The sequence below is a fragment of the Symphodus melops genome, assembly GCF_947650265.1.
Source record: "Symphodus melops genome assembly, chromosome: 21".
Lineage (NCBI taxonomy): Eukaryota > Metazoa > Chordata > Actinopteri > Labriformes > Labridae > Symphodus > Symphodus melops.
The window spans coordinates 8,249,979-8,269,748 of NC_136711.1; the positions used below are offsets into that span (position 1 = coordinate 8,249,979).

At 41.5% G+C, this 19,770-nt stretch overlaps 2 protein-coding genes across 2 annotated transcripts in view; both read right to left on the bottom strand.

The window, feature by feature from the left end:
* The window catches only part of bahcc1b (BAH domain and coiled-coil containing 1b), a 54,913-nt gene extending 49,289 nt beyond the window's left edge, over positions 1-5,624 (bottom strand). The window contains exon 1 of the mRNA XM_079334098.1: positions 5,431-5,624. Within this exon, the coding sequence (XP_079190224.1) occupies positions 5,431-5,602 (172 nt within the window). The 5' untranslated portion in view covers positions 5,603-5,624. The remainder of the gene's footprint in view (positions 1-5,430) is intronic.
* ndufaf8 (NADH:ubiquinone oxidoreductase complex assembly factor 8) overlaps positions 1-19,770 on the bottom strand; it is a 161,099-nt gene that overhangs the window by 99,265 nt on the left and 42,064 nt on the right. The gene's annotated exons all lie outside the window — the stretch shown is intronic.

The window sequence follows — 19,770 nt, forward strand, 5'->3', positions numbered from 1 at the left end:
GAAATGATTTTAATGACTTTGCTTAATGACTTAATGACTTAATGCCTTCAATGCGTCAACAATTTCCTGCAGTCCGACTCATTTAGCTGGTCTCTCTGGCTGAGCTGAATATTTTATCCTAAGTTTAGATAAGTGCAGTCCTAATGTGGGTGTTAAATCAGTTTCCAGGGTTTTCAAGGATGACAAACTTGTTTTTTGCTGAATTTGTATGGACTTGATGTGCTCACATCATGCTTTTGAATTAAAATATTCCTCATAAATACCACAAATCATCACCCAGTACACCTTACCTAAAAATAATGAAACAAATACTTTGTTAATGTTTTCTATCATCAACATGTGTTTGTCAAAAGTGACCTAGTGTGGAGTTTTGATTTGTGTAATGTAAGACAGGAGACAATCATAACCACATGAGACTTCACAAAACCTTTCTAACATGGTGGAAAAGGTTTTAAGCAGTTTTTGAAACGTTGATGTCAAGTAAATTGTCAGTCTTGTTTGTAACATTAATGCAGTGCAAGTTGGTCCTAAGAAACTTGGCAGATGGCCGCAGAGAAGTGCATACAGCTTCACAGCAAGAGTCAGTCAGCCCGTCTCTATATACTGTTGGCCATACAACAACTAAGACAATCGGAGGAGGAAGTGGAAGGAGGCGTCGGAAGACGCGAAGAAGAGAAAATGAGAGAGTGACTGAGAAAGAAGCGGAGTGTTCATCCCTGCAGATGTTATCCATTACGGATCGGGACGTAACGTTCGACTGTATAGTTATCGGTGTCATCATTGTCTCATGTTGAGCAGCTTTAGATGCAGAAATTCATCGAACTCCAAGTTGTGTCTCCGGCTTCAATACAAATAAATAAATGCATCTAAGGCAAAAAGTTGTCTCTACATGGCTGTAGATGCAAGCAGAGACTTTTTTTCTTTTTTTGCGAAACCCGGTAATATTTCTGTACCATATCAGTCCTTATTGGTCTTTGGCTTCTATCAACACCGGCCCTCTTCTATCAACAGGGGCACGTTGTCTGTGAGAGGCAGTAGTGGGGGAAGCATCCAGGTGTCTTTCCACTGTGCAGTTGCGCTCACAACCCTTCAGTGGGCGCCAAAAAGAAGCAAACTTTACATATTACATATGCATTTTACATATTGTTGCTTTAAAAAAATTTTTTAAAAAAAAGACTGGGTAAAACAAATAACATTTTAGGGTGCAATGTAAAATTAGCCCTGCTTAGCATTGGGGCATTATTAACCTAAAGCTGAGTCCATTTTAATTGTTATCATGAAATGTAATTAAATTGACAGTTTTTACTCATTTTCCCTTCCTCTCTGCGTTCAGTCACATCCTGGCTTCTCGCAGCCTCCACCAGCTGCCTCCTCCACCCAGGGGGTCGTCTTGCACGCTGCACCCGAGGATGTGCCCCTTGTACCCTGGGTACAGTGCTACTGAGAGTGAGGAGGGGGGTTGGGTCTGTCTGAAGCTCATCCACTGCTGACTCATCTCACACACACACACACACACACACACACATCTCCCCCTCCTCTCTCTTGCTTTCACTCTCTCGCACTCTTGAGAGGCAGTGGAGGCGGCAGGCTGAGGAGTCGGGGATGGCGGCCAGTGGGTGCCGTCAGGCGGTGGTAATCTGACCGGATTACCAACCAGGTGGAAACATTCAGCCTCTCTACCCCCACTTCTCCTCCTCCTCCATCTCTTCCCCTGCTCCATCCATCTATCATTCACATGCTCATATTCTCTTTTACTCTTGTTTATTTAAATCTTTTTATTGACCTATAACGTAGTACTGTTCTGTTCTGTACATACACATGTATGCCTCTAGTTGTACATAACAGTACTAAGAAACAAGAATACATAAATAACCACAATCATCATTTTTCTCTACATGTCCTGCAACTCGTGTGTGTAAGTGTGTGTGCAGGTAGGAGAGTGAGAGAGGGAAGTTTGGCCAATGCTGTCATGACGATCAAAGTAAACTTTCAAGAAAGGAGGAGGTTAACTGACAGCATCATGATAAATGGACAGAGCCGCCACATGCAACACACACACACACACACACACACACACACACACACACACAGTACATCATCTGCAAGGAAAAGTAAAATGTTCTTCCCAAACAAGCCTGAAAAAAAGGAAGAGGAAGAATAGAATAGAATAGAATAGAATAGAAAAAAAGAAGTCAGTAAAGTGGTGTTGAGGTTATTTAGTCTCACCAAAACTTCAGATTATTTTTTCATGGTTTTTTTGCACACAATGCATTATGCAGCTGTGAATGTGAATGTGTGCACACGTTATGGGGACATAGGCCCTTTCGTCCGTATTACTAGGTCACTCACAAACACACTCTCACACACGGCCATGTAAACAAAAACCGTCTGCTGTCTGGGAAGTAACACACCTGTTCCATGACAAGCTCTGCCACTCCCTCCATAATACTGCACACCTGTGCTACTGCAGGCTAAACCTCATCTTAATCAGAAACACACACACACACACACACACACTTGCACAACTACTACCCAGGGGCTAACATCACAGAAAAGGGGAAGAAAGAGGGAGAGAGTGTAATGAAAGCAAAGGGAGGGGAAAGAGAGAGAAAAGCTTTCCCACTGTTCCTATCTGTAATCTAAACGCCTGTGTAATATTGGTGTGAGCTTTTATCAAATGGGGGTTGTGTCTTATGGCGTTGGTATGCCTGTCATTCCATCACTTTGTCAAGCGCAACCATATTTAAGCAGACACCATGCTGATCTAAATAAAAGGCTTTGGCAAATGGATGGATTGCAATTTTTCCAGGAAATGAAGAAACGGACAGAGTGAGAGTTTTTTTTTTTACCTTGAATTTCTGTAAGCGGTGCGCATGGTTTTATCTGGTAAGAAGGTAAAAAGAAAAAAAAGTATGTTTCTCTTTCCAAAGATCTGAAACATACCCCCTATCGTAACCCCCCTCCTACCCTGGTATGGCCAACCCCACATCATATCAACCCCCTGTGCTGAGGCCTAGGGCCAGGCATACAGCTTTCTGAATCTCTAAGGGGGACAGGCACAAAGGTAACCCCCATTCTAACCTCCCAGCAAACACACACTCACACTCACACACACAAGCCCCAACCCCCATCCCAAAACAACAATCCTCTATGCCCATCATGTCAGTCAAAACCCCATCAGGGACATGCATGGAGAGTCTGGATATCTGGAATCTCAATACAGTGTCATGCACCTTGAGACCCAGTGAGAGGCCCTCTTGAATATATTTCAATAGCATTATCAGTCTGCATTACCACGCTCCCCCCCCCCTTTCAACATTACAGAATCATTTTTAAATTGGAGCATAATACCTGTCATCGGGTAGCAATAGTAGTTAAAGTGTAAAATAATCTGTTTAAATTGTCACGCAAGGTAGATTGTTTGTCCCACTATCTCTAAAATAATCACGTATTTTTGGTCAAATCCCATCAGTTCAATTTAAAGGAGACATGCAGGAAATTGTCTCAAGAAATATCAAAAATATTTTAGCAAAAAAATTATTGATTATGCGTTTGGAATAATTTTATAATTTCTTCAAATATAGAGTTATGCAACCCTATAATTATGTAAATTATATAATATGTAATATACCATCATAAATGCATTCATAACAGAATAATACACAGTGTATACTGTATATGTATACTGTGGTTACATTAAGTGTACAATGAATTATGTGTACAATTTAAGAATATATTTGAATATATTATGGAAAATGATGCAAAATTATGTTAAACTTTTAGTCTAATTGATACTGTCAAAACAATTTACAATATACAATTTAAAAATAACAATTAGACTTTAGCACACGCAACAGTTGTGGAAAAAAATATATAGAAACAGAATTAAGTAACAACTGAACTTTAAACGCCAGAGACAAGGAGAGAGTAGAACAATCTCATAAAGAAAAGAAGCTCATTCCAACATGTTATTCTGGCTACCTCCATCATGATGGAGCCAAAACTGAACCAGAACCGGTCCAACTTTTGTTTTTATAAGCGCAGGGCCGAATTTTACGTTTTTTTCCCAACGAGATTTGATCTGATAAAAATAAATGTCGACTTTATTTCTGGACAGGACGTCTGCGTCTGGCTTATTGTTGTGTAGAACTAATGAATATGCAAAGCTGATGAAGACAGAGGATGTGTGGATCCTACACATAGACGGTATCATTTAAAGTCACGAGTCTTAACGTCTATCAAAAGAAACCGCCGCATTAGCAAACGATAATTAATGGGATTTCTCATTGGGAACGTTTACATACATTCATCCTGTTAGTCCACTATATAGTCACTATGAATCCCAGCCAAGCCTCAGTCTCTCTCTGCACACACGCGCGCGCACGCACGCACGCACGCACGCACACACACACACACACACACACACACACACACACTCACACACACACACACACACACACACCTTCCACACACCCCTACCAGCCCCCTCCTATTGAGACAGGATACCAAAGCTACTTGTTAAATCTAATGCATGCACTGTCAACCCATTCGCACCCCGTCACGTCCCTGCTAGATATAGAAACCGGATTTTCTGGTATTACCCGCACCTCCCCTCCTTTTCAAAAATCAACGCGACCCCCAGTTTGGGACGAGTACAACCAGAACCAACACCACCAGTACCACCACCGTGTTCCTGGAGCCTCAGAGACCCTTTAGAAACGAGGGACTCGATCAGCTAATAGCTTTAATTTATTGTTTAATAGGAAATATAAGCAATGGAATTACCCTATTCAAATTAATTACAGCAAATGGCAATGATTAGTACTTTCCTAATTGATAAAACCATATAAATCTATGACAAGATTACGCAGCTGGAAACGCCCAATAATCCCCAAATAATAAAAGTGAATAATCTCAAATATTAAAAAAAAAAATTATGATAGCTTTTGTCAGAAACAAAAACGGAAGATGTGTCGTTCATATATATATATATATATATATATATATATATATATATATATATGTGTGTGTGTGTGTGTGTGTGTGTGTGTGTGTATGTTTGATGTATGGCGTTTATATTTACATATATATAGTAAAAATTGCATTCCTTACCAAGTTTCACTTCATGGCGTGACGGAAACTCCAAAATGATAAGTTGTGTTATTGTTAGTTTATTTCAAGAGAGCAGCCATGTCATAAACAGTTCATGAAATTAAGTAAAACATAAACCTCACATTTGCTAATTTCTGAACATCCACAAAGTCTGAGCGATTTCCCACTGCAGTAAATTCCAGTCCGTCCCAAAGAGCTTCAAGGGTTCCCAAGTTTATAATATGAAGAACATATGTTTCAAACAAAAGAGGGTAACTGGTTGTTTTTAACACACACTTGTCATTCACACACACGAAAAGAGCTGCCATCAGAACTGACCTGAGTGCGGACCCATGGAGAGGTGGGATGAGAAGTATTTCCCAGGCTGGAAGTGAGCGGGGTGCTGCACAGAGCCGTGGCCGCCTGGCGCCATCCGAGACGCCGCGCTGTGAACCAGCGCGCTCCGCTCCGTCAGGAGGTGGTGCGGAGGAGCGAAATCTCGGCTTTCCATCCCGGTTTTAGAAGCGATAAATCCAAAATTCCAAAGTAAAATCCGGAGGCACCGAAGGTCTCAGGCACCCAGATGCAAATAATCCCTTTTATGAACTTCGGGTCCCCCACGCATTGAGCTGAGTTCTGGCTTTGCAGGGTAGAAACTGAGTCCCCGTCATGTCCTACAAAAGAGAGAGCAGGAGACGCGTCAAAGCGCTGACAATAATGAGCCAGGCAGGGATGTAGAGCTGAAGAAAAGGCTAGAGTGAGAGACAGTCGCTGTTCATGTTTAGACAAACAACAAAAGAAATACACATTTTACACAAAAAACCCGCTGTAAATGACCATGCCTGGATCCGATTTTCACTACTTTTCCACATTTTTTCGGTTTCACAGTTTCCAATTTTTTTACCAACACAGTGAGGGTTTTTATAGCCTCTCCTTTGGAAAAAGGACTAAGACTGCCCTTATGTTGATTTACTTCGACTAGATATCGCTGGTCCTAAGCGTTTGCGACCCCATGCCTCCTCCTCTTCATTCAGTGACCAAACGCGATGCAAATAATGCACACAGGAGCCTTTCTTTATCAGCGCAAAACGCAGAGGAAGAGAGAGTTTTGGCTCAGGTACAAACACATGGTGCATATAGCCTACAGCACAAGAGTTCACAGCGGTAAATATTTAAGATAAAATAAATAACAACTTGTGGAGTCTTTAGATGCAACAAGGATTAGTTCTTAGTGGGCTTCTGCTAAAATGTGAGGAAACGCATTTGCAAAACATTTCTGGGCGAGAAGGCGAAAGAACAGATCCACCTTTAAAATCTAATTCTCAACATTAGCTCATAAAAGAAACGCACAATATTAGTGTATGTGATGTACATATTACTGTATTTATTGTTGTTGTTTGTTTACATTAGGATTTCTTTCCATTTTCAAAAAAATCTTATCCACTGTACCTGTTTGGCTGAGTCACTGTACAGGACGGTGTATTCTTTAATTCAAGAAATAGAGGAATTAAGGGGATGTGATGGACACAAGACCAAGCAGCTACACACACATGCACGCACGCGCGCACGCGCGCACACACACACACACACTCCTGACTTGGATCAATAGTGTTTGATGTATGGCGTTTATAAATTATACCTGATTTACTTATCTTTGTTTTTATCCCCTGTAGCTTTTTGTAGTTGTCAACTGCCGAGATTTTTCTGCTGTGAATTTTTAATTTTAATGGAAGCGGCCAAAAACCAGCTATTTCTATCAACTCGCCTCCTGGCAAAGGAAAACACCATGCATCTCTGCTACATTTACAGTATATGTAGGCTACACTGTAATCACAAACACAAATCACATCACCTTTCTGCTAAAGAGCGAAGGAGCGAGGCAATAAACAGTGAAATAGACTCGGAAATCATTGACTTTATATGTATGCCTTATAGCCCAGGTCATTTACTTAAATAGGGCTCCATGTGACGCTCAGATAGGGGGAGAGAGAGAGAGCGCCAAACACATACACCTCGGCTGCCCATCTATTAGGCCTTTCAATGCATGGCACGTCCATCTAGCGCTGTGTAGATGCTGATAGCACCTCCCAGGAATCAACGATAAAGGAACAAAGAAAATATCAAATGCTCTGGTGGACCAGGGGCTTATGGAGTGCAGGAGAATGTAGGCTGCATGAGCTCTGAGATTCAGTTCTCTTTTACGCACACACATACTGAAAGAGTCCAACTTCAGGAATTGTGTTTGGAGGGGCGATTTCCAAAGTTCAGCAGATCTGCAATAGAGTGTGTACTGTACGTCAAGACACTCAAATATCAAATGTATCACAATATTCAGATGACTCGCAGCAGATTGTTTGCCTTACAGGGTGAGTGCACTTAGGAGCTAATTGAATTTCCCCATTGTTTGTGGAAAGCGTGTTAAATACATTTTTCTAACTTCATATAGGACTCCAAAAAGAAAATTAGAGAGAAAATAAGAGAAACACAGGCTTCTGCACGCGTACTAGAAAGGCAAAATGGACTCTCTCCTGTCCCCTCGGCTGTGAGAAACAATGGCCCTTCTCTACGGGACATCAATCATACACCACTCTCGGCTGACATTTCTCTATACATTTTTAAATTTTCAGCACGTAAACACACGTCCTCAGTGTTTACATTCCACGTCAACAGAGAGCCACTCAGGCTACATTTAACAACCTGAATCTAAATCCCATGTTATCTCGCCATGAAAACAAAACGACATGAGCAGATCGTGCGTAACAGTTTGGAAGAAAAATGGTCATTAACAGATCTGCTGTATAGTGCGTGTGTGTGTGCGTGTGTGTATGCGTAGAAAGCGTTTGGACTTCTTTTGCATTCACCCCAGACTCCCGAAGACCCCATACACACACACACACCCCAAACTCTCTTTCTCTCTTTACACACACCTTCCAAGCTCACAAACTCTCACCATTACTTCCCTGCAAAGGGTCAGATCACCTTATGAAACCATCCAGCAGAACTATCCAATACTTCTGAAAAAGACTATGAACGCAACGCAAAGCAATTTATTAAAATTACCAGACCCTGCGTAATCGCGTGATGTGCTTTTTGACTTCAATCCATTGAATCATAAATGTGTGCATTTGGACAAAAAGGAATTAAAAGGTTTTCACGTCCACGGTGACCCTGGTTCAGAGGCCACCTAGTTGTCTCCAACAATTCAGCAATAACGTAAAGTCACACAAAATAACCGAGACGGTAAATCCGTATGATCAGAAGCCGGCTAAACAGGAGAGACAAGCCGGGTTGAGTCGAAGACAGCCCGGCGTCTGCACAGCCGTCATACCGAGAGAGAGGGAGGCAGAGGGGAGGGAGCACTGCAGTTTGCAATAAAACTGCCTTAGTCTTCCTCCCTCTATAGCGCACACACACAAGCTCTCACACAATAGGAAACTAACAAAGAATTATCTATAATTTGTAATAAATAAAGGAGTAGGGAATCGCGATGAAAATCGAGAGGGGTTATAGAGAGAATGAATTAGAAAACACACAAGTAAATGGCTGTGAAGAGAGGTCAAATCAGAAAGTGTCACACACACACATACACACGCACACACACCCACACAAAACCACGCACACACATCTCCAAACAGCTCGGAGACCAAGACTGGACATAAAGTAGATTTTTTTCTCCTTCTAAATATTGTTATACGTGGACACTGTTCCTTTAATGAAAATGATAAATTAGTAAATAAAGTTTGTCTGACGATGACTGCTCTCTGAGGTACCGAGGAGGCATCATCATAACCTCATCATACTTTTAATCCTCTAAAGGTATGGCAGTGAATATAGAGGAGACTTTTAAAAAACTATATAGACCACCTTCAAAAGAAAAGGGCAAAATTAGACTATATATATATAAATATCTGCACGCAGCAACTGAACTACAAATCCCCATGCAGCACAATCGCTAATGGTAAAAAATAAAATAAAATAAGCTGTAACATAATTTGCTACTTACTGGTAAGTTATATCCATTGCTCAATAAGCAGTGTAGAATGAAAGAGAAAGTAGAAAAATATTCAAAGTGAAAATCCCCGAGTCGCAGAGGTGAAACATGTGGGATTGATTACATCCTATGCTGCTGCAGACTGAGCTGTGCACTCAGTTGAGGTATGGGAGAGACGCATCGTAGAAGTTCAGGCTTGTAGTGAATCGAGGCTCGTTCATGCAGCCGGAGACTCAGACACGCCGGGAGGAGGAGGATGGAGGGGTGTGTGCGCGGGGAGGGGTGAACGCGCAGGCCTATTGGTTTGAGTACGACAATACGAAAGCGTGCCCGTGAGGCGCCCCCCTACCACCACCACCACCCCACCCTACCCTTTCCTACACACACCCTCACCTCCACCACCTCCTCCCCCCTTTGACGGTAAACACGAGCTACTATTGGCCTACACCCCGAGCCAATCCGGAAGCAGCCGGAGCCGCGGAGAAAAATCGGCGGGCGTTTGATTTGCAGCCCTTCGGCGCGCTGTGTGCACAAGCAAATGTAAGGAGACAGGCGGCACAGCTCGGCGGAAAGGAGCCGGAGCCGTGCAGCGCTGCCTCCACTTTCTGATCACTGATGGAGAGCATGCAGCATCTAGCCTATTCTGTGTGATCCCAGCACAGCTCAGTTCAAATGTGCTCAGAGTGAAGCGTTATTTTGCTCAGTGACAGCGATGATGTGATAGTTTTATTGATGCCCCTTTGAGAATTCGCCCCACTACATGTGTTTTGCTAAATAAATCCCTTCTTTTCCAAAATATTTACGTAATTTATTGCACATGGACGCTTTTTTCTGCAGTTTAAATACTTTTACACACCGGGGCAATTTTTTGGCTTGAGGCTACGTGTAAGATAAAGTTTGGTGTAAATCTGATATAAACTGTACATCAATTAGGATACTGGGATTAAATGTAAATAATGGTTTAATAAAATCTAATCCATTGCAAAGCCCAAATCCAGATACTGCTCTGATAGTGCAAATTGCACTCTGAACGTATAGGCATTTCCTTTGTATAAACTCTAAGTGATATGGGAGGAATCTATTTTATACGACATGAGAAACGTGAGTTCGGGGTGTTATTATGAAGGAGGTAAATACATATAATACAGGCTAAACACGGGGAAGGATAGTAACACATCGAGCTACAGTACTCATGATTTCTTATGTTATAACTGCGTCTGCTTACCTGTCTCAGTGTCACGCACACACACACACACATTCACAAACACGGCCAAATTGAATCACTGCGTAATTTGAAAGCATTACTCTCCCCGGGGTTAGCCTCGCGCACGGTTCACTAATTTAGTCAATTAAAAGTGGAAGGATATGGGCTTGTGTGTTTCCATGTCGAAATATATGAGCTCCTATAGGCTAACATTCACGTCCAGGTTTGTTTATATGAGGAGGCAAAGGGTTAAAGCAAGGGGCTTCGGCTCCGCGAGGTTCCCGATTGGCTGGCACGTTGCCAGAGTGCTGTCAATCACCGAGTGTAAACAAGGCTCCGATTGGCTGCTGGCCAGTCCGCACTGGGCTGCCTGAAAAAAGCAATTACTGCCCCTGCGGTTTCAAGGCGGCCCCGCGCTGAACGATGAAAGGAGATAAGGAGAAGCGGTTTCCAGGCGCCCCCCACGGCGAACCCCGTTGGCCCCAGAGCAAAAGGAGAGTCAAGAGTGACTAAATCAAAGGGAACACGGTAAAAGGGGGGAAATTACACGTTGTTTTAAACATAGAAGCTAAATTCGCGGAATGGTGCACTAACAACTTTTGTTCAGAAAATGGAGGAGAGAAACGGCAACACTAACAGGAAAACGGCTACCACTCCACTGATCCAACAGAGCTCTTTTTTTACACAGAAGGAAAAAGTTTTTGTCGACAGAAGAGACTGTCTCTTCTAAAGAGTGAATAGAGAGGGGAAGGTTTATTAAATTCAAAATTATGACATTAACCACATGTTACAACGCCGAAGAAACTGGCTCATCAAGACACGGCTCTCATTTTTTGATACGCTTAGTCTGTTGACTCAAACTTTTTTATGCCAACCGGCCAATAGTCTTATTAAGTGGACATTTCCGCTATAGCTGATTGAGAGGTCGGTCAATTACAGTAAATTTCGGAAATAATTGCATCAGAAAATGGGAATGGCCATATAAAGTTATTGAGTAATACCGTTTTTTTTATTATAGCCTAAAATAAAGTTGACAAATATACATTTAAAGTAAATTATCATAGTCATAGTCAATTAAACTACATTTTGTAGTCTAATTTTGTAAAATGCCTCCGGAGGAAACGTTTGTTTAATTTCCTTAAAAAATGTTGTTAGTGCAAAACAGAAATTCATGAAGGTAACACAAACTATACACACGCACGTGCGCGCGCGCGCGCACACACGAAACGCTCCTTGTTTCTTGCTGCTTGGTCCAGCCCCCCAACAAAACACAGTGGACAAAGACGACGCAGCAGGCTGGTCTGCAGAAACGGACAGAAAGCTTATACAGTCTCCGCGTGCAAGAGTAGCCTAAAACTTTGATTTAAATAACACAGTATGTTGGCACATAATATTATAATTCACTACAAATACGCCAAAGTCAGCAGATTTATCACGTCTATTATTTCATAATCGTTACCCTCTTTACACAGCAGCCTGCATTCCAAAGCCCAGCAGTGCTCTGCAATGGGCTTGAGCCACCACGTGTCCACACACAAGACACAAACACTCACACAACCGTATGCAAAAGAACAAATCTACAAAATCGTATAAGAAATGTGAAAGGTCGTTCTATTAACAGCCCCAATGTTCTCTTTGCAAGATATCAATGAGAGATTTGACTCTGAGACAACAAAATAACAACACCCATTGTAAACATCGAAGACAGTGTATAGGCCTGTTTATAGTTGCAGCATGAATTAAAAAGGCTAAATAAATCGCAAGGCTTTATCACCGTGTTTGCGATGAGCCAACCAGGAAGATTGGACCCCATCACATGACCATAACCTACAACTTTGCAATGCATCAAATTAATAACTCACTGGTTAGCTTTATTGTAAGAAAAAGTTTTGGAATTTTCACACACATTTGTTTTTCAAGGAGTTTTGCGTCAAACATTAGGCTATACAACAACTTGTAAATCAGTGCTGTCACTTTTTTAAGATTCACAGTTTCAGAGTTGGAGTTCAGAATGCATGTTCATGAAGACTATAAACATACGTCCTCATATACTGTAGCCTACACATATTTATTTAGTTATGCCTTAATTTCCCTGTTATCTCCCAAAACAGTGTTGCCCTCAGCACTAATGACAGAGCGACAATAAAGAATCCTGTTCAGCAGCTCACAAAAGGGGTCCGCCACTTAAAACAGAAATCTGCATTTAATTTATTTAGTGACAAGGAAAAGCCTTTTATGGCTTGATTTTTATTGGTTCTTTTTCACTTTAAAAGGTGGGGGCTGGGCGTGTGAGTGTGTCTGTGTCCGTGGATGAGTGTGTGCAGAGGGAGAGAAAGCATAACACACACCCAAGCCTTCTGTGGTCCGTGTGCCAGCGCGAGCTACCCAATACGGGGGGGGGGGGGGGGGGGGGGGGGGGGGGGGGGGGGGGGTAATTAATGCGGATTGACTGATTGCTCTTGAAACAGACCGGTCCTGCGCGCAGATTGTCCTCGAGCAATGAAGCGTTCCTGAATGACACTTTCCACCTTCCCTTCTTCGCTTCCTTCTTCCCTTTCTTTTTCCCTCCCCCCTTTCCCCTTCGCTCACTCTACACTGGTGCGCGAGACTCTCCGTGGGCCGGGATGAGACGCGATGATAAAGCGATAGATAAATGTAAACAACAACAACAAAAAAACTAAACCGTCTTTATTAGTCCAACTTCAGGGTCCGACTGTATTTTTTAACTTGACTTGCGTCCGTTTAGGACTTTTATTAAGAGTTATGTCTCCTAAAAAAAAAGGTATAACCATTTTCCGCTCATTAAAAAGTGCAAATAAAGCGGATTCCAAACCCTCCTCTACATCCCCAAAATTAATTGAATAAACTTTTAAACGTCTAAGCAGGATCACATGTAAAAAATAAAAAAAACATAATTCACAGTCAACGGGAAACACATTGGAGAGGCTGCTTTTAAATGAGCTCCAAATGGAGAGCTGTCTCCACGGGAGGCCATCCATGCAGGGGCAACCGGCCTTTTCTAACCAGATATTTTTGATGGCCCTTTAACGATGCGAATGTCCAAACAGGAGCCGTTCAGGCAAAAAGCCGGGGCGGCTATCTAAAGGTGGTGCAACCTCACGAGACAATGGAGCTATGGAAAGCACATACGAGATATAGTTGCTGCCAAGCCTGGAAACAGGGCTGCTCTGTGCACTGTAGGCGTGTTGCGGTGATGTGGGAACAGTTGTAGTCCAAAAGACTGTAAATTGAACTCAGCGAACAACGATGGCATCTTTAACCGTTTAGAAGAAGGAGACGTGATGGGGTCAGGAGAAGACTGGACACGCAAACACCTTTTCCTCTCTGTGTGCAGCTTTTTGTGATCCTCCTGCAGAAGGGAGCTTAGGGCAGGAAATGTGACCATGTGGACATGACAAAATTATATATACATTTTCTTGATTGAAATGCTTTTAAAAGAAACATTTATGACCAAAAGCTTCAGACACATTTAGAAGAAGATGATGATGATGGTGCAACACGAAGAAGATGTGATGGCGATGATGATGGTGGCGGTGGAAACGGCTCGACACCAAATGAGTACCTGTCACACAGCCATATTTTCATCTATAACTACCAGCAGGCCTGTATAGATGACACGAAAGCACCACCATCCATTTAAACGCCATCAACATGCGCAGGTGGAGGCTTTAATTATCATTACCATTTGAACGCAAACAGCCATAGTGTGCCGTCCAGCGCTGTGGATTTATATGTGGTTTATATTCAAGCACGGAGGAGAATGTGACGTTAACAGCCAGAGCAGCACGTGAAATGTTGATATTATACAGGCAAATAATGGGATTAAGTAGCCTATATCGTGTGCCTGACGTGCGACAACGTTTGTGTCGCCCAAACTGTTCATCCCTGGCAGAATGTGTAGCTGCGCACGCACGCACGCACGCACGCCCACACACACACACACACACACACACACACACAGACGCCCACAAACACACGCCCCCCCCCCTCACACACACACACTAAAGAAAATAAAAGGCAACACATTTGTTTTTGTTTTTTGTCCAAGCAGCAAAGATAAAGCGTAAACGTAAACGTTGTAAAATGTGCAAAAGCACAATCACAACGTAATGCTCTGTAACTCAACTAGTCTAGGGGTCAAGAGGTCAGCAGACCCTCTGCAATCCAACTCTAGAGATTTAGGTGCAACTGGTTTTTTTTGTAACAAAGTCTTATTTTGTAACAAAGCTCTTTGTGTGACTCATCACTTTTATTACAGTAACCCATAGCGTGCATGAGTGACACGCCAGGGAGAAAAAAAAAACTATGTCAGAGAAGTTTCTTTGGAAAGAGATATTTAAAATGTTGTCATGTTGTCCAATGGTAAAGGTTGTTACCTCAGTTTTCATTCAAGTTTTTACCAGATGTTTAGTAAAAGATTTTCTCGCTTGATCTCCGAAAAGAATCACACTGTCATTTCAGTTTGAGTTGAGGCTGAATATCACCAACAGCAGTGGGATACTTGCTGTAGGAGGGAAAAGTCAGTTTTGATTGAGCATGCAGTATCTGATAAAGTCAAACTTTTTATAAGCCACACAAAGTATAGATTTATGGAATTATATCACACTGTAAAAAAAATAAATTTGAAAATAACGTTATTAAACTCACAATCCTTCTTTTTTACTCTGCTACTAAAACGACATGTTCTATGATGAACTAAATGTGAATTTTCTGTAAAATAACGTTAAAAATAATAAAAAGACAAACTTAAAACAAGTAGCAAGCAGTATATGAAACAGACACTTAACACTGCAACGTTCCTCTCGCTCTGTCTCTCTCTCCATAGCCAAGAGCTCTTCTATTTATGTGTACAACTTGGGAAACATTGTCAGGGTGAACTTACTTTTAGGCTTAATTAGAAGTTACCTTGATTACTCGCATAATATATTTGTGATGTATGAAAAGTAATGGGAAAGAGAGGAAGGTACGGTGAAAATTTCGTATAAGACTTCTTTTTAAATGATCGACACTTTGGTTTCAATCAAATGCATCTCTTATGTTTTTATTTACTTCTTTATAAGCTTATCTGGAAATCCAAATGTGACATTAAAGACATCATCTCTCATGGACTATAGGCCAAACTCCCAATAGCTCAATATGTCTTTGTGCGCGTGACAGAGCTCAGCAGCAACTCGGTATCCTCAAACAGTGTCACCGAGTAACTTAATATAACCCAAGCACACCAGACATACTGTAACACCCAATAGAAGAGTCGGTCAACTAAAGGGAGCTACACTTTACATGCTTCAATCACCGCGCGTGTATGTGTGCGCGCGAGTGCTTCGCTAAATTGGCACATGCCCCCTCAAAGGGCCCCATCTGATAACCCCTTTTCCCTCAAAAGTAACTTTTAGAATGGAATCAAGATTTTCACACATAAATAGGCTACTGACATTCGGGTTGTTTGTATTCTGAGTGAAATTGGTTAAATTGTCATTAGAGATAACACATTCTAAGTTGTTGTTTGAGACTATGCAGATACACACACGCTATATGATAATGTATTGTCTTATATTTGAATCTGGTCAGTTAATGATTAAAACACGAACTTTACTTTGTGCATCTCATATTACGTATCCTGAAATTGTATATTTGAAATATCTCAAGAAAACAAATAGCGTAGAACATGTTTAAAGTCTTCCTTTAAGAAATAAAACTTAAAAACAGAATCCAGTACCTACCTATGACACAACCGTCTCCATGAGCACAGGTTTGCAATTATGGACGAAATTGGAAAAAATAAAAGAAAAAGATTCTTACTTCCTTCAACAAACTCGTCAACTCGGGGGGTATAACACCCCTCTCCTATACACGCTCAATCCGGACTGTTCACATGTAAAGACTTAAATAGCTCTCCGCTTCCTCTAACGTTAGCTCTCTACTGGATTTATCCACCGAGGGGTTTTCCCGACTACAAGCTCCGGATCCTGCAGATGCGAGTCTCCATGAGGCTGTATAACTGCAAATTTATGTCTGGATGACGCGTCTCGTCTCTCTCTACCCTCTTCTCTCTCTCTCCCACAATGCAGATGAGGCGATGACATTAAACTGATATTGATGGATAAACTCCCCTCTCCCTCTCTCTTTACTATCTAACTCTCTCGTCTCTCAGTCGTGTTGTCGAGAATAGAAGGGAGCTTTCTCGTATTTTCTGGGTTTTTTTCTCTTCAGGGGAGGGGGCAAAGGGACATCACCTAGCAAGATTGTTACACATACATCCACTTATATCATCACTACTATAACCTTCAAGAAGAACACCTTTTACGCACCAAGACGCACGTAGACACATTTCTTAGATCCAAAATTGTAGCCGTTTTGTTTTACTTTTACATTGTTTTATTGTGTGTAACTGAATCCAGGCATGTAAGAGTTGGTGGAGGGAAAAGAAGGGGCCTAACACCGTTCACGTTCATCTATCTGATAACGGTAGTTCTTCACTGAACTGGCAAAAGTTTTTTTTTTTCAAATGGTGACGGAGATTTGGCAAAATAACTTCCTCGTCGCTTAAACCGCTGTTTTGGAAAATCATTTTTCAGCTTACGTAAATCTATTTGAAATTTGCATAAAGAAGGAAGCAAAAGTATATTCTATGAAAATCCAACTGGTAATTGTTAAAGTGGTGAGAGATGAGCCCCAATTGCTGCCTGAAAGGTCACAGTTTACCCACCTTTTAACAATTCACTAATGGCAATATTTAATGTCTGTTATATTTAGATGTTTTAGCGAGTTTCTGAGACATTTTGTGCGATGGCCGACCGCAGCCGACACAAGGGTTGAATTGTAAGAGAGCACCATAAACATTTAGCACAGGCGTTAAAGAGTCCACAGCTTTTCTGCGCGATTTGCCCTGCAGCCTCTGATCAAGTCCAAACGATCCCGACAAGTTTGTGCGTAAAAGTGAATTTATCTCCCACTCGCGCTCCGCAGACAGTAAAGCTCGGTCTGCTTCGGTACATCGATCTGAAAATAAAGAATCAAAAGAAATCATTGCAAACAGCCAGTGCAATAAAAACAGACAACACCACTCTACATTCGTGTTTTACTGAAGATGCATAAAAGAAACGAATCGCTGGAGGAATCTGCAGTTTGCGAATAAAGACAAAAAAAGCAGTTGTTTCGAGTCTTCTCCCCTCATTCCTTTCCAAACGGGACCCCAGCCTCGGTTTTCTCCTCTTCTTTCCCCTGCAGCCCCCTCATGCTGCCCCCTTGGGTCACCGCTTCAGGAGCACCACGTCACCGTTAACCCCTGCATCGCCGTGTTTGAGTGCGGGAGGGGGGCCAGAAGCCCTGTGGGGTTCTTTTAAGGAGGAGGGGGGGTTCCTAAATTGGGTTGCGGGGACCTGAGGGCGCCCCTGAGAGGCGGGACCAGGGGGTCTAAGGGAAAATGAGGAACAGGTTTCTGTCAGCTTATTTCAAATCGTTGGCTATTAGAATAACTGTTGTCAGTCTGCAGGGGTTTACTCATTGTTGTTTCTTTTATAGGCTCCCAGAAAACTACAAATGAGCGCACCATAAACTACAAATGTCAAATAAGAACTTAAAAACTTAAAAAATAGAAAAAAACAATAAGAACCCAATATTTTGTATAAGTTCAGACAAATGTTGAATTAATTTGCATGTCATAACAAGAAAATTCAAGTCAGCTCTCCAGATGTTGTAAATGATTTGTTCTCCTGATTTAATCTTTAAACAAAACACCATTTGGATTATTTTTGTTTCAGCCCACAAAATCATTCCTTGGATCTGTTATTTATATTTTGGGGGTCAGCAAACATTTTCATCTAACAACAAGAAATATGCTTTACCAGCCCCAACAGGCAAATCCACTTAAACAAACTCCCAAAGTTCATATTGTGTGATTGTGTTCGGGTCTTTCCCCAGACCAGAGCTGCCCTCTTCACTGTGTTGAAAAATAGAAACTGTTCTCAAGAACCAAAAGCAACTATACACTATACATAAATCCTTCAACTTTGGTTTTGGCTTTGCCTTTAAAAGGATTTATGGGAAGGGGAAGTAGGAGGGTCACAGCAGACCCCGCCTTCCCAGTAAGTGACCTTAATTTGTTCCTAATGGCCAAGTCTGACGCACTGTGGGTTTTGCAGTTAGTAAATCCTGAATTTTCATAAATGTCTAGTTGATACAGCATAATTCTAAACTAATAATAGTAATAACTTGGCTTTAAAATTCAGATTATGATTACACAAACTTGAAGCATTCTTTCATATCCACATTCAGTCAATGTCTTTGGGTACTTTTCCAGACATTATCAATTGTAATTATGAATTTTATATCTTATAATACTTTTAAAGCCTTTATGACTCCATCATCGTTTGCATCTGTTTAAAACACATTTTCTTGTTCTTTTCACTTGAGGTATTTACTACGGCTTTCAGCATTGTTAATGGAAATAAAATAATGGCTGAAATTACTTTATTCTTTTGTATTTAAATTGCGATTAATTGCATGCTGTTTTGTCCCTTTAGGCATACCATGGATGAGGCTCTGCAGTGTCTCCCTGTAGTCACAGTGACGGAGAAGAACGACACTGCTGGTTCTTTGAGTGTCTCATTTCATTTACCAGACAGCTCAGTTGACGAGTCAAAATTAATATCCACCTTATGACATCAAACATGTCACTTTTTTACACTTTCCTTTTCCATGGTTAAGTTAACGTTGTGACCTTTAATGTACCAGAGGGTCCTTACTTTATTTCAAAATAAAAGCAGGGTTGATTTTAAACAGCAACAAAAAAACCGACTCTCTGCTTTCGACTATAAACAAAAGAGATAATCAGAAATAATGTAATTTCAAACATGCATTTATTTTAACCGTTTGGCAACCCTAGCTTTTACTTATTTTGGTGCAATAATAAAAACAGAAATAATCAGTCTTAATGCTTTGAGTTTCATTTGCTTTTTATCACACAAAGGCACCCATATCGATTTCAGTCTGTTTCATAACCAACCAAAAATTCACCAAGGCAACATAAGTGCGCTTTATATTTAAAATAAAATGGCTTTAATAAATGAAATACTTTTACAGCAAGGCTTCTGTAAACCCTTTGGTTTACTTCCTGACATAGCTGTGACACCTCTGGTCCTCGTCTTTCAGCCAAAGCCTTGGCTGCACACACAAACCCTTCTACGGACCAGTTAAAGAGATGCCATCCTAGCGCTCACTCATCCATCTACTTCAACTGATGAAGGACAGTTGTGCTGCATTCAAACTGTTGCCTGCAGCCTGAAATGCGACCCTCCTCGTTTCTCATTAAGAAGCGTCCCAACAAGGCCGGTTACTGACTAAAACCTCTTCTGCTCTGCACTCTGCTTGTGTTGGCTACAAACACAGCTTAGTGAGATACTATCAGAGGTGTCAGGTGGTTTAGATTCTTTAACTTAGAGTGGATTTTAACACATGCAGCACC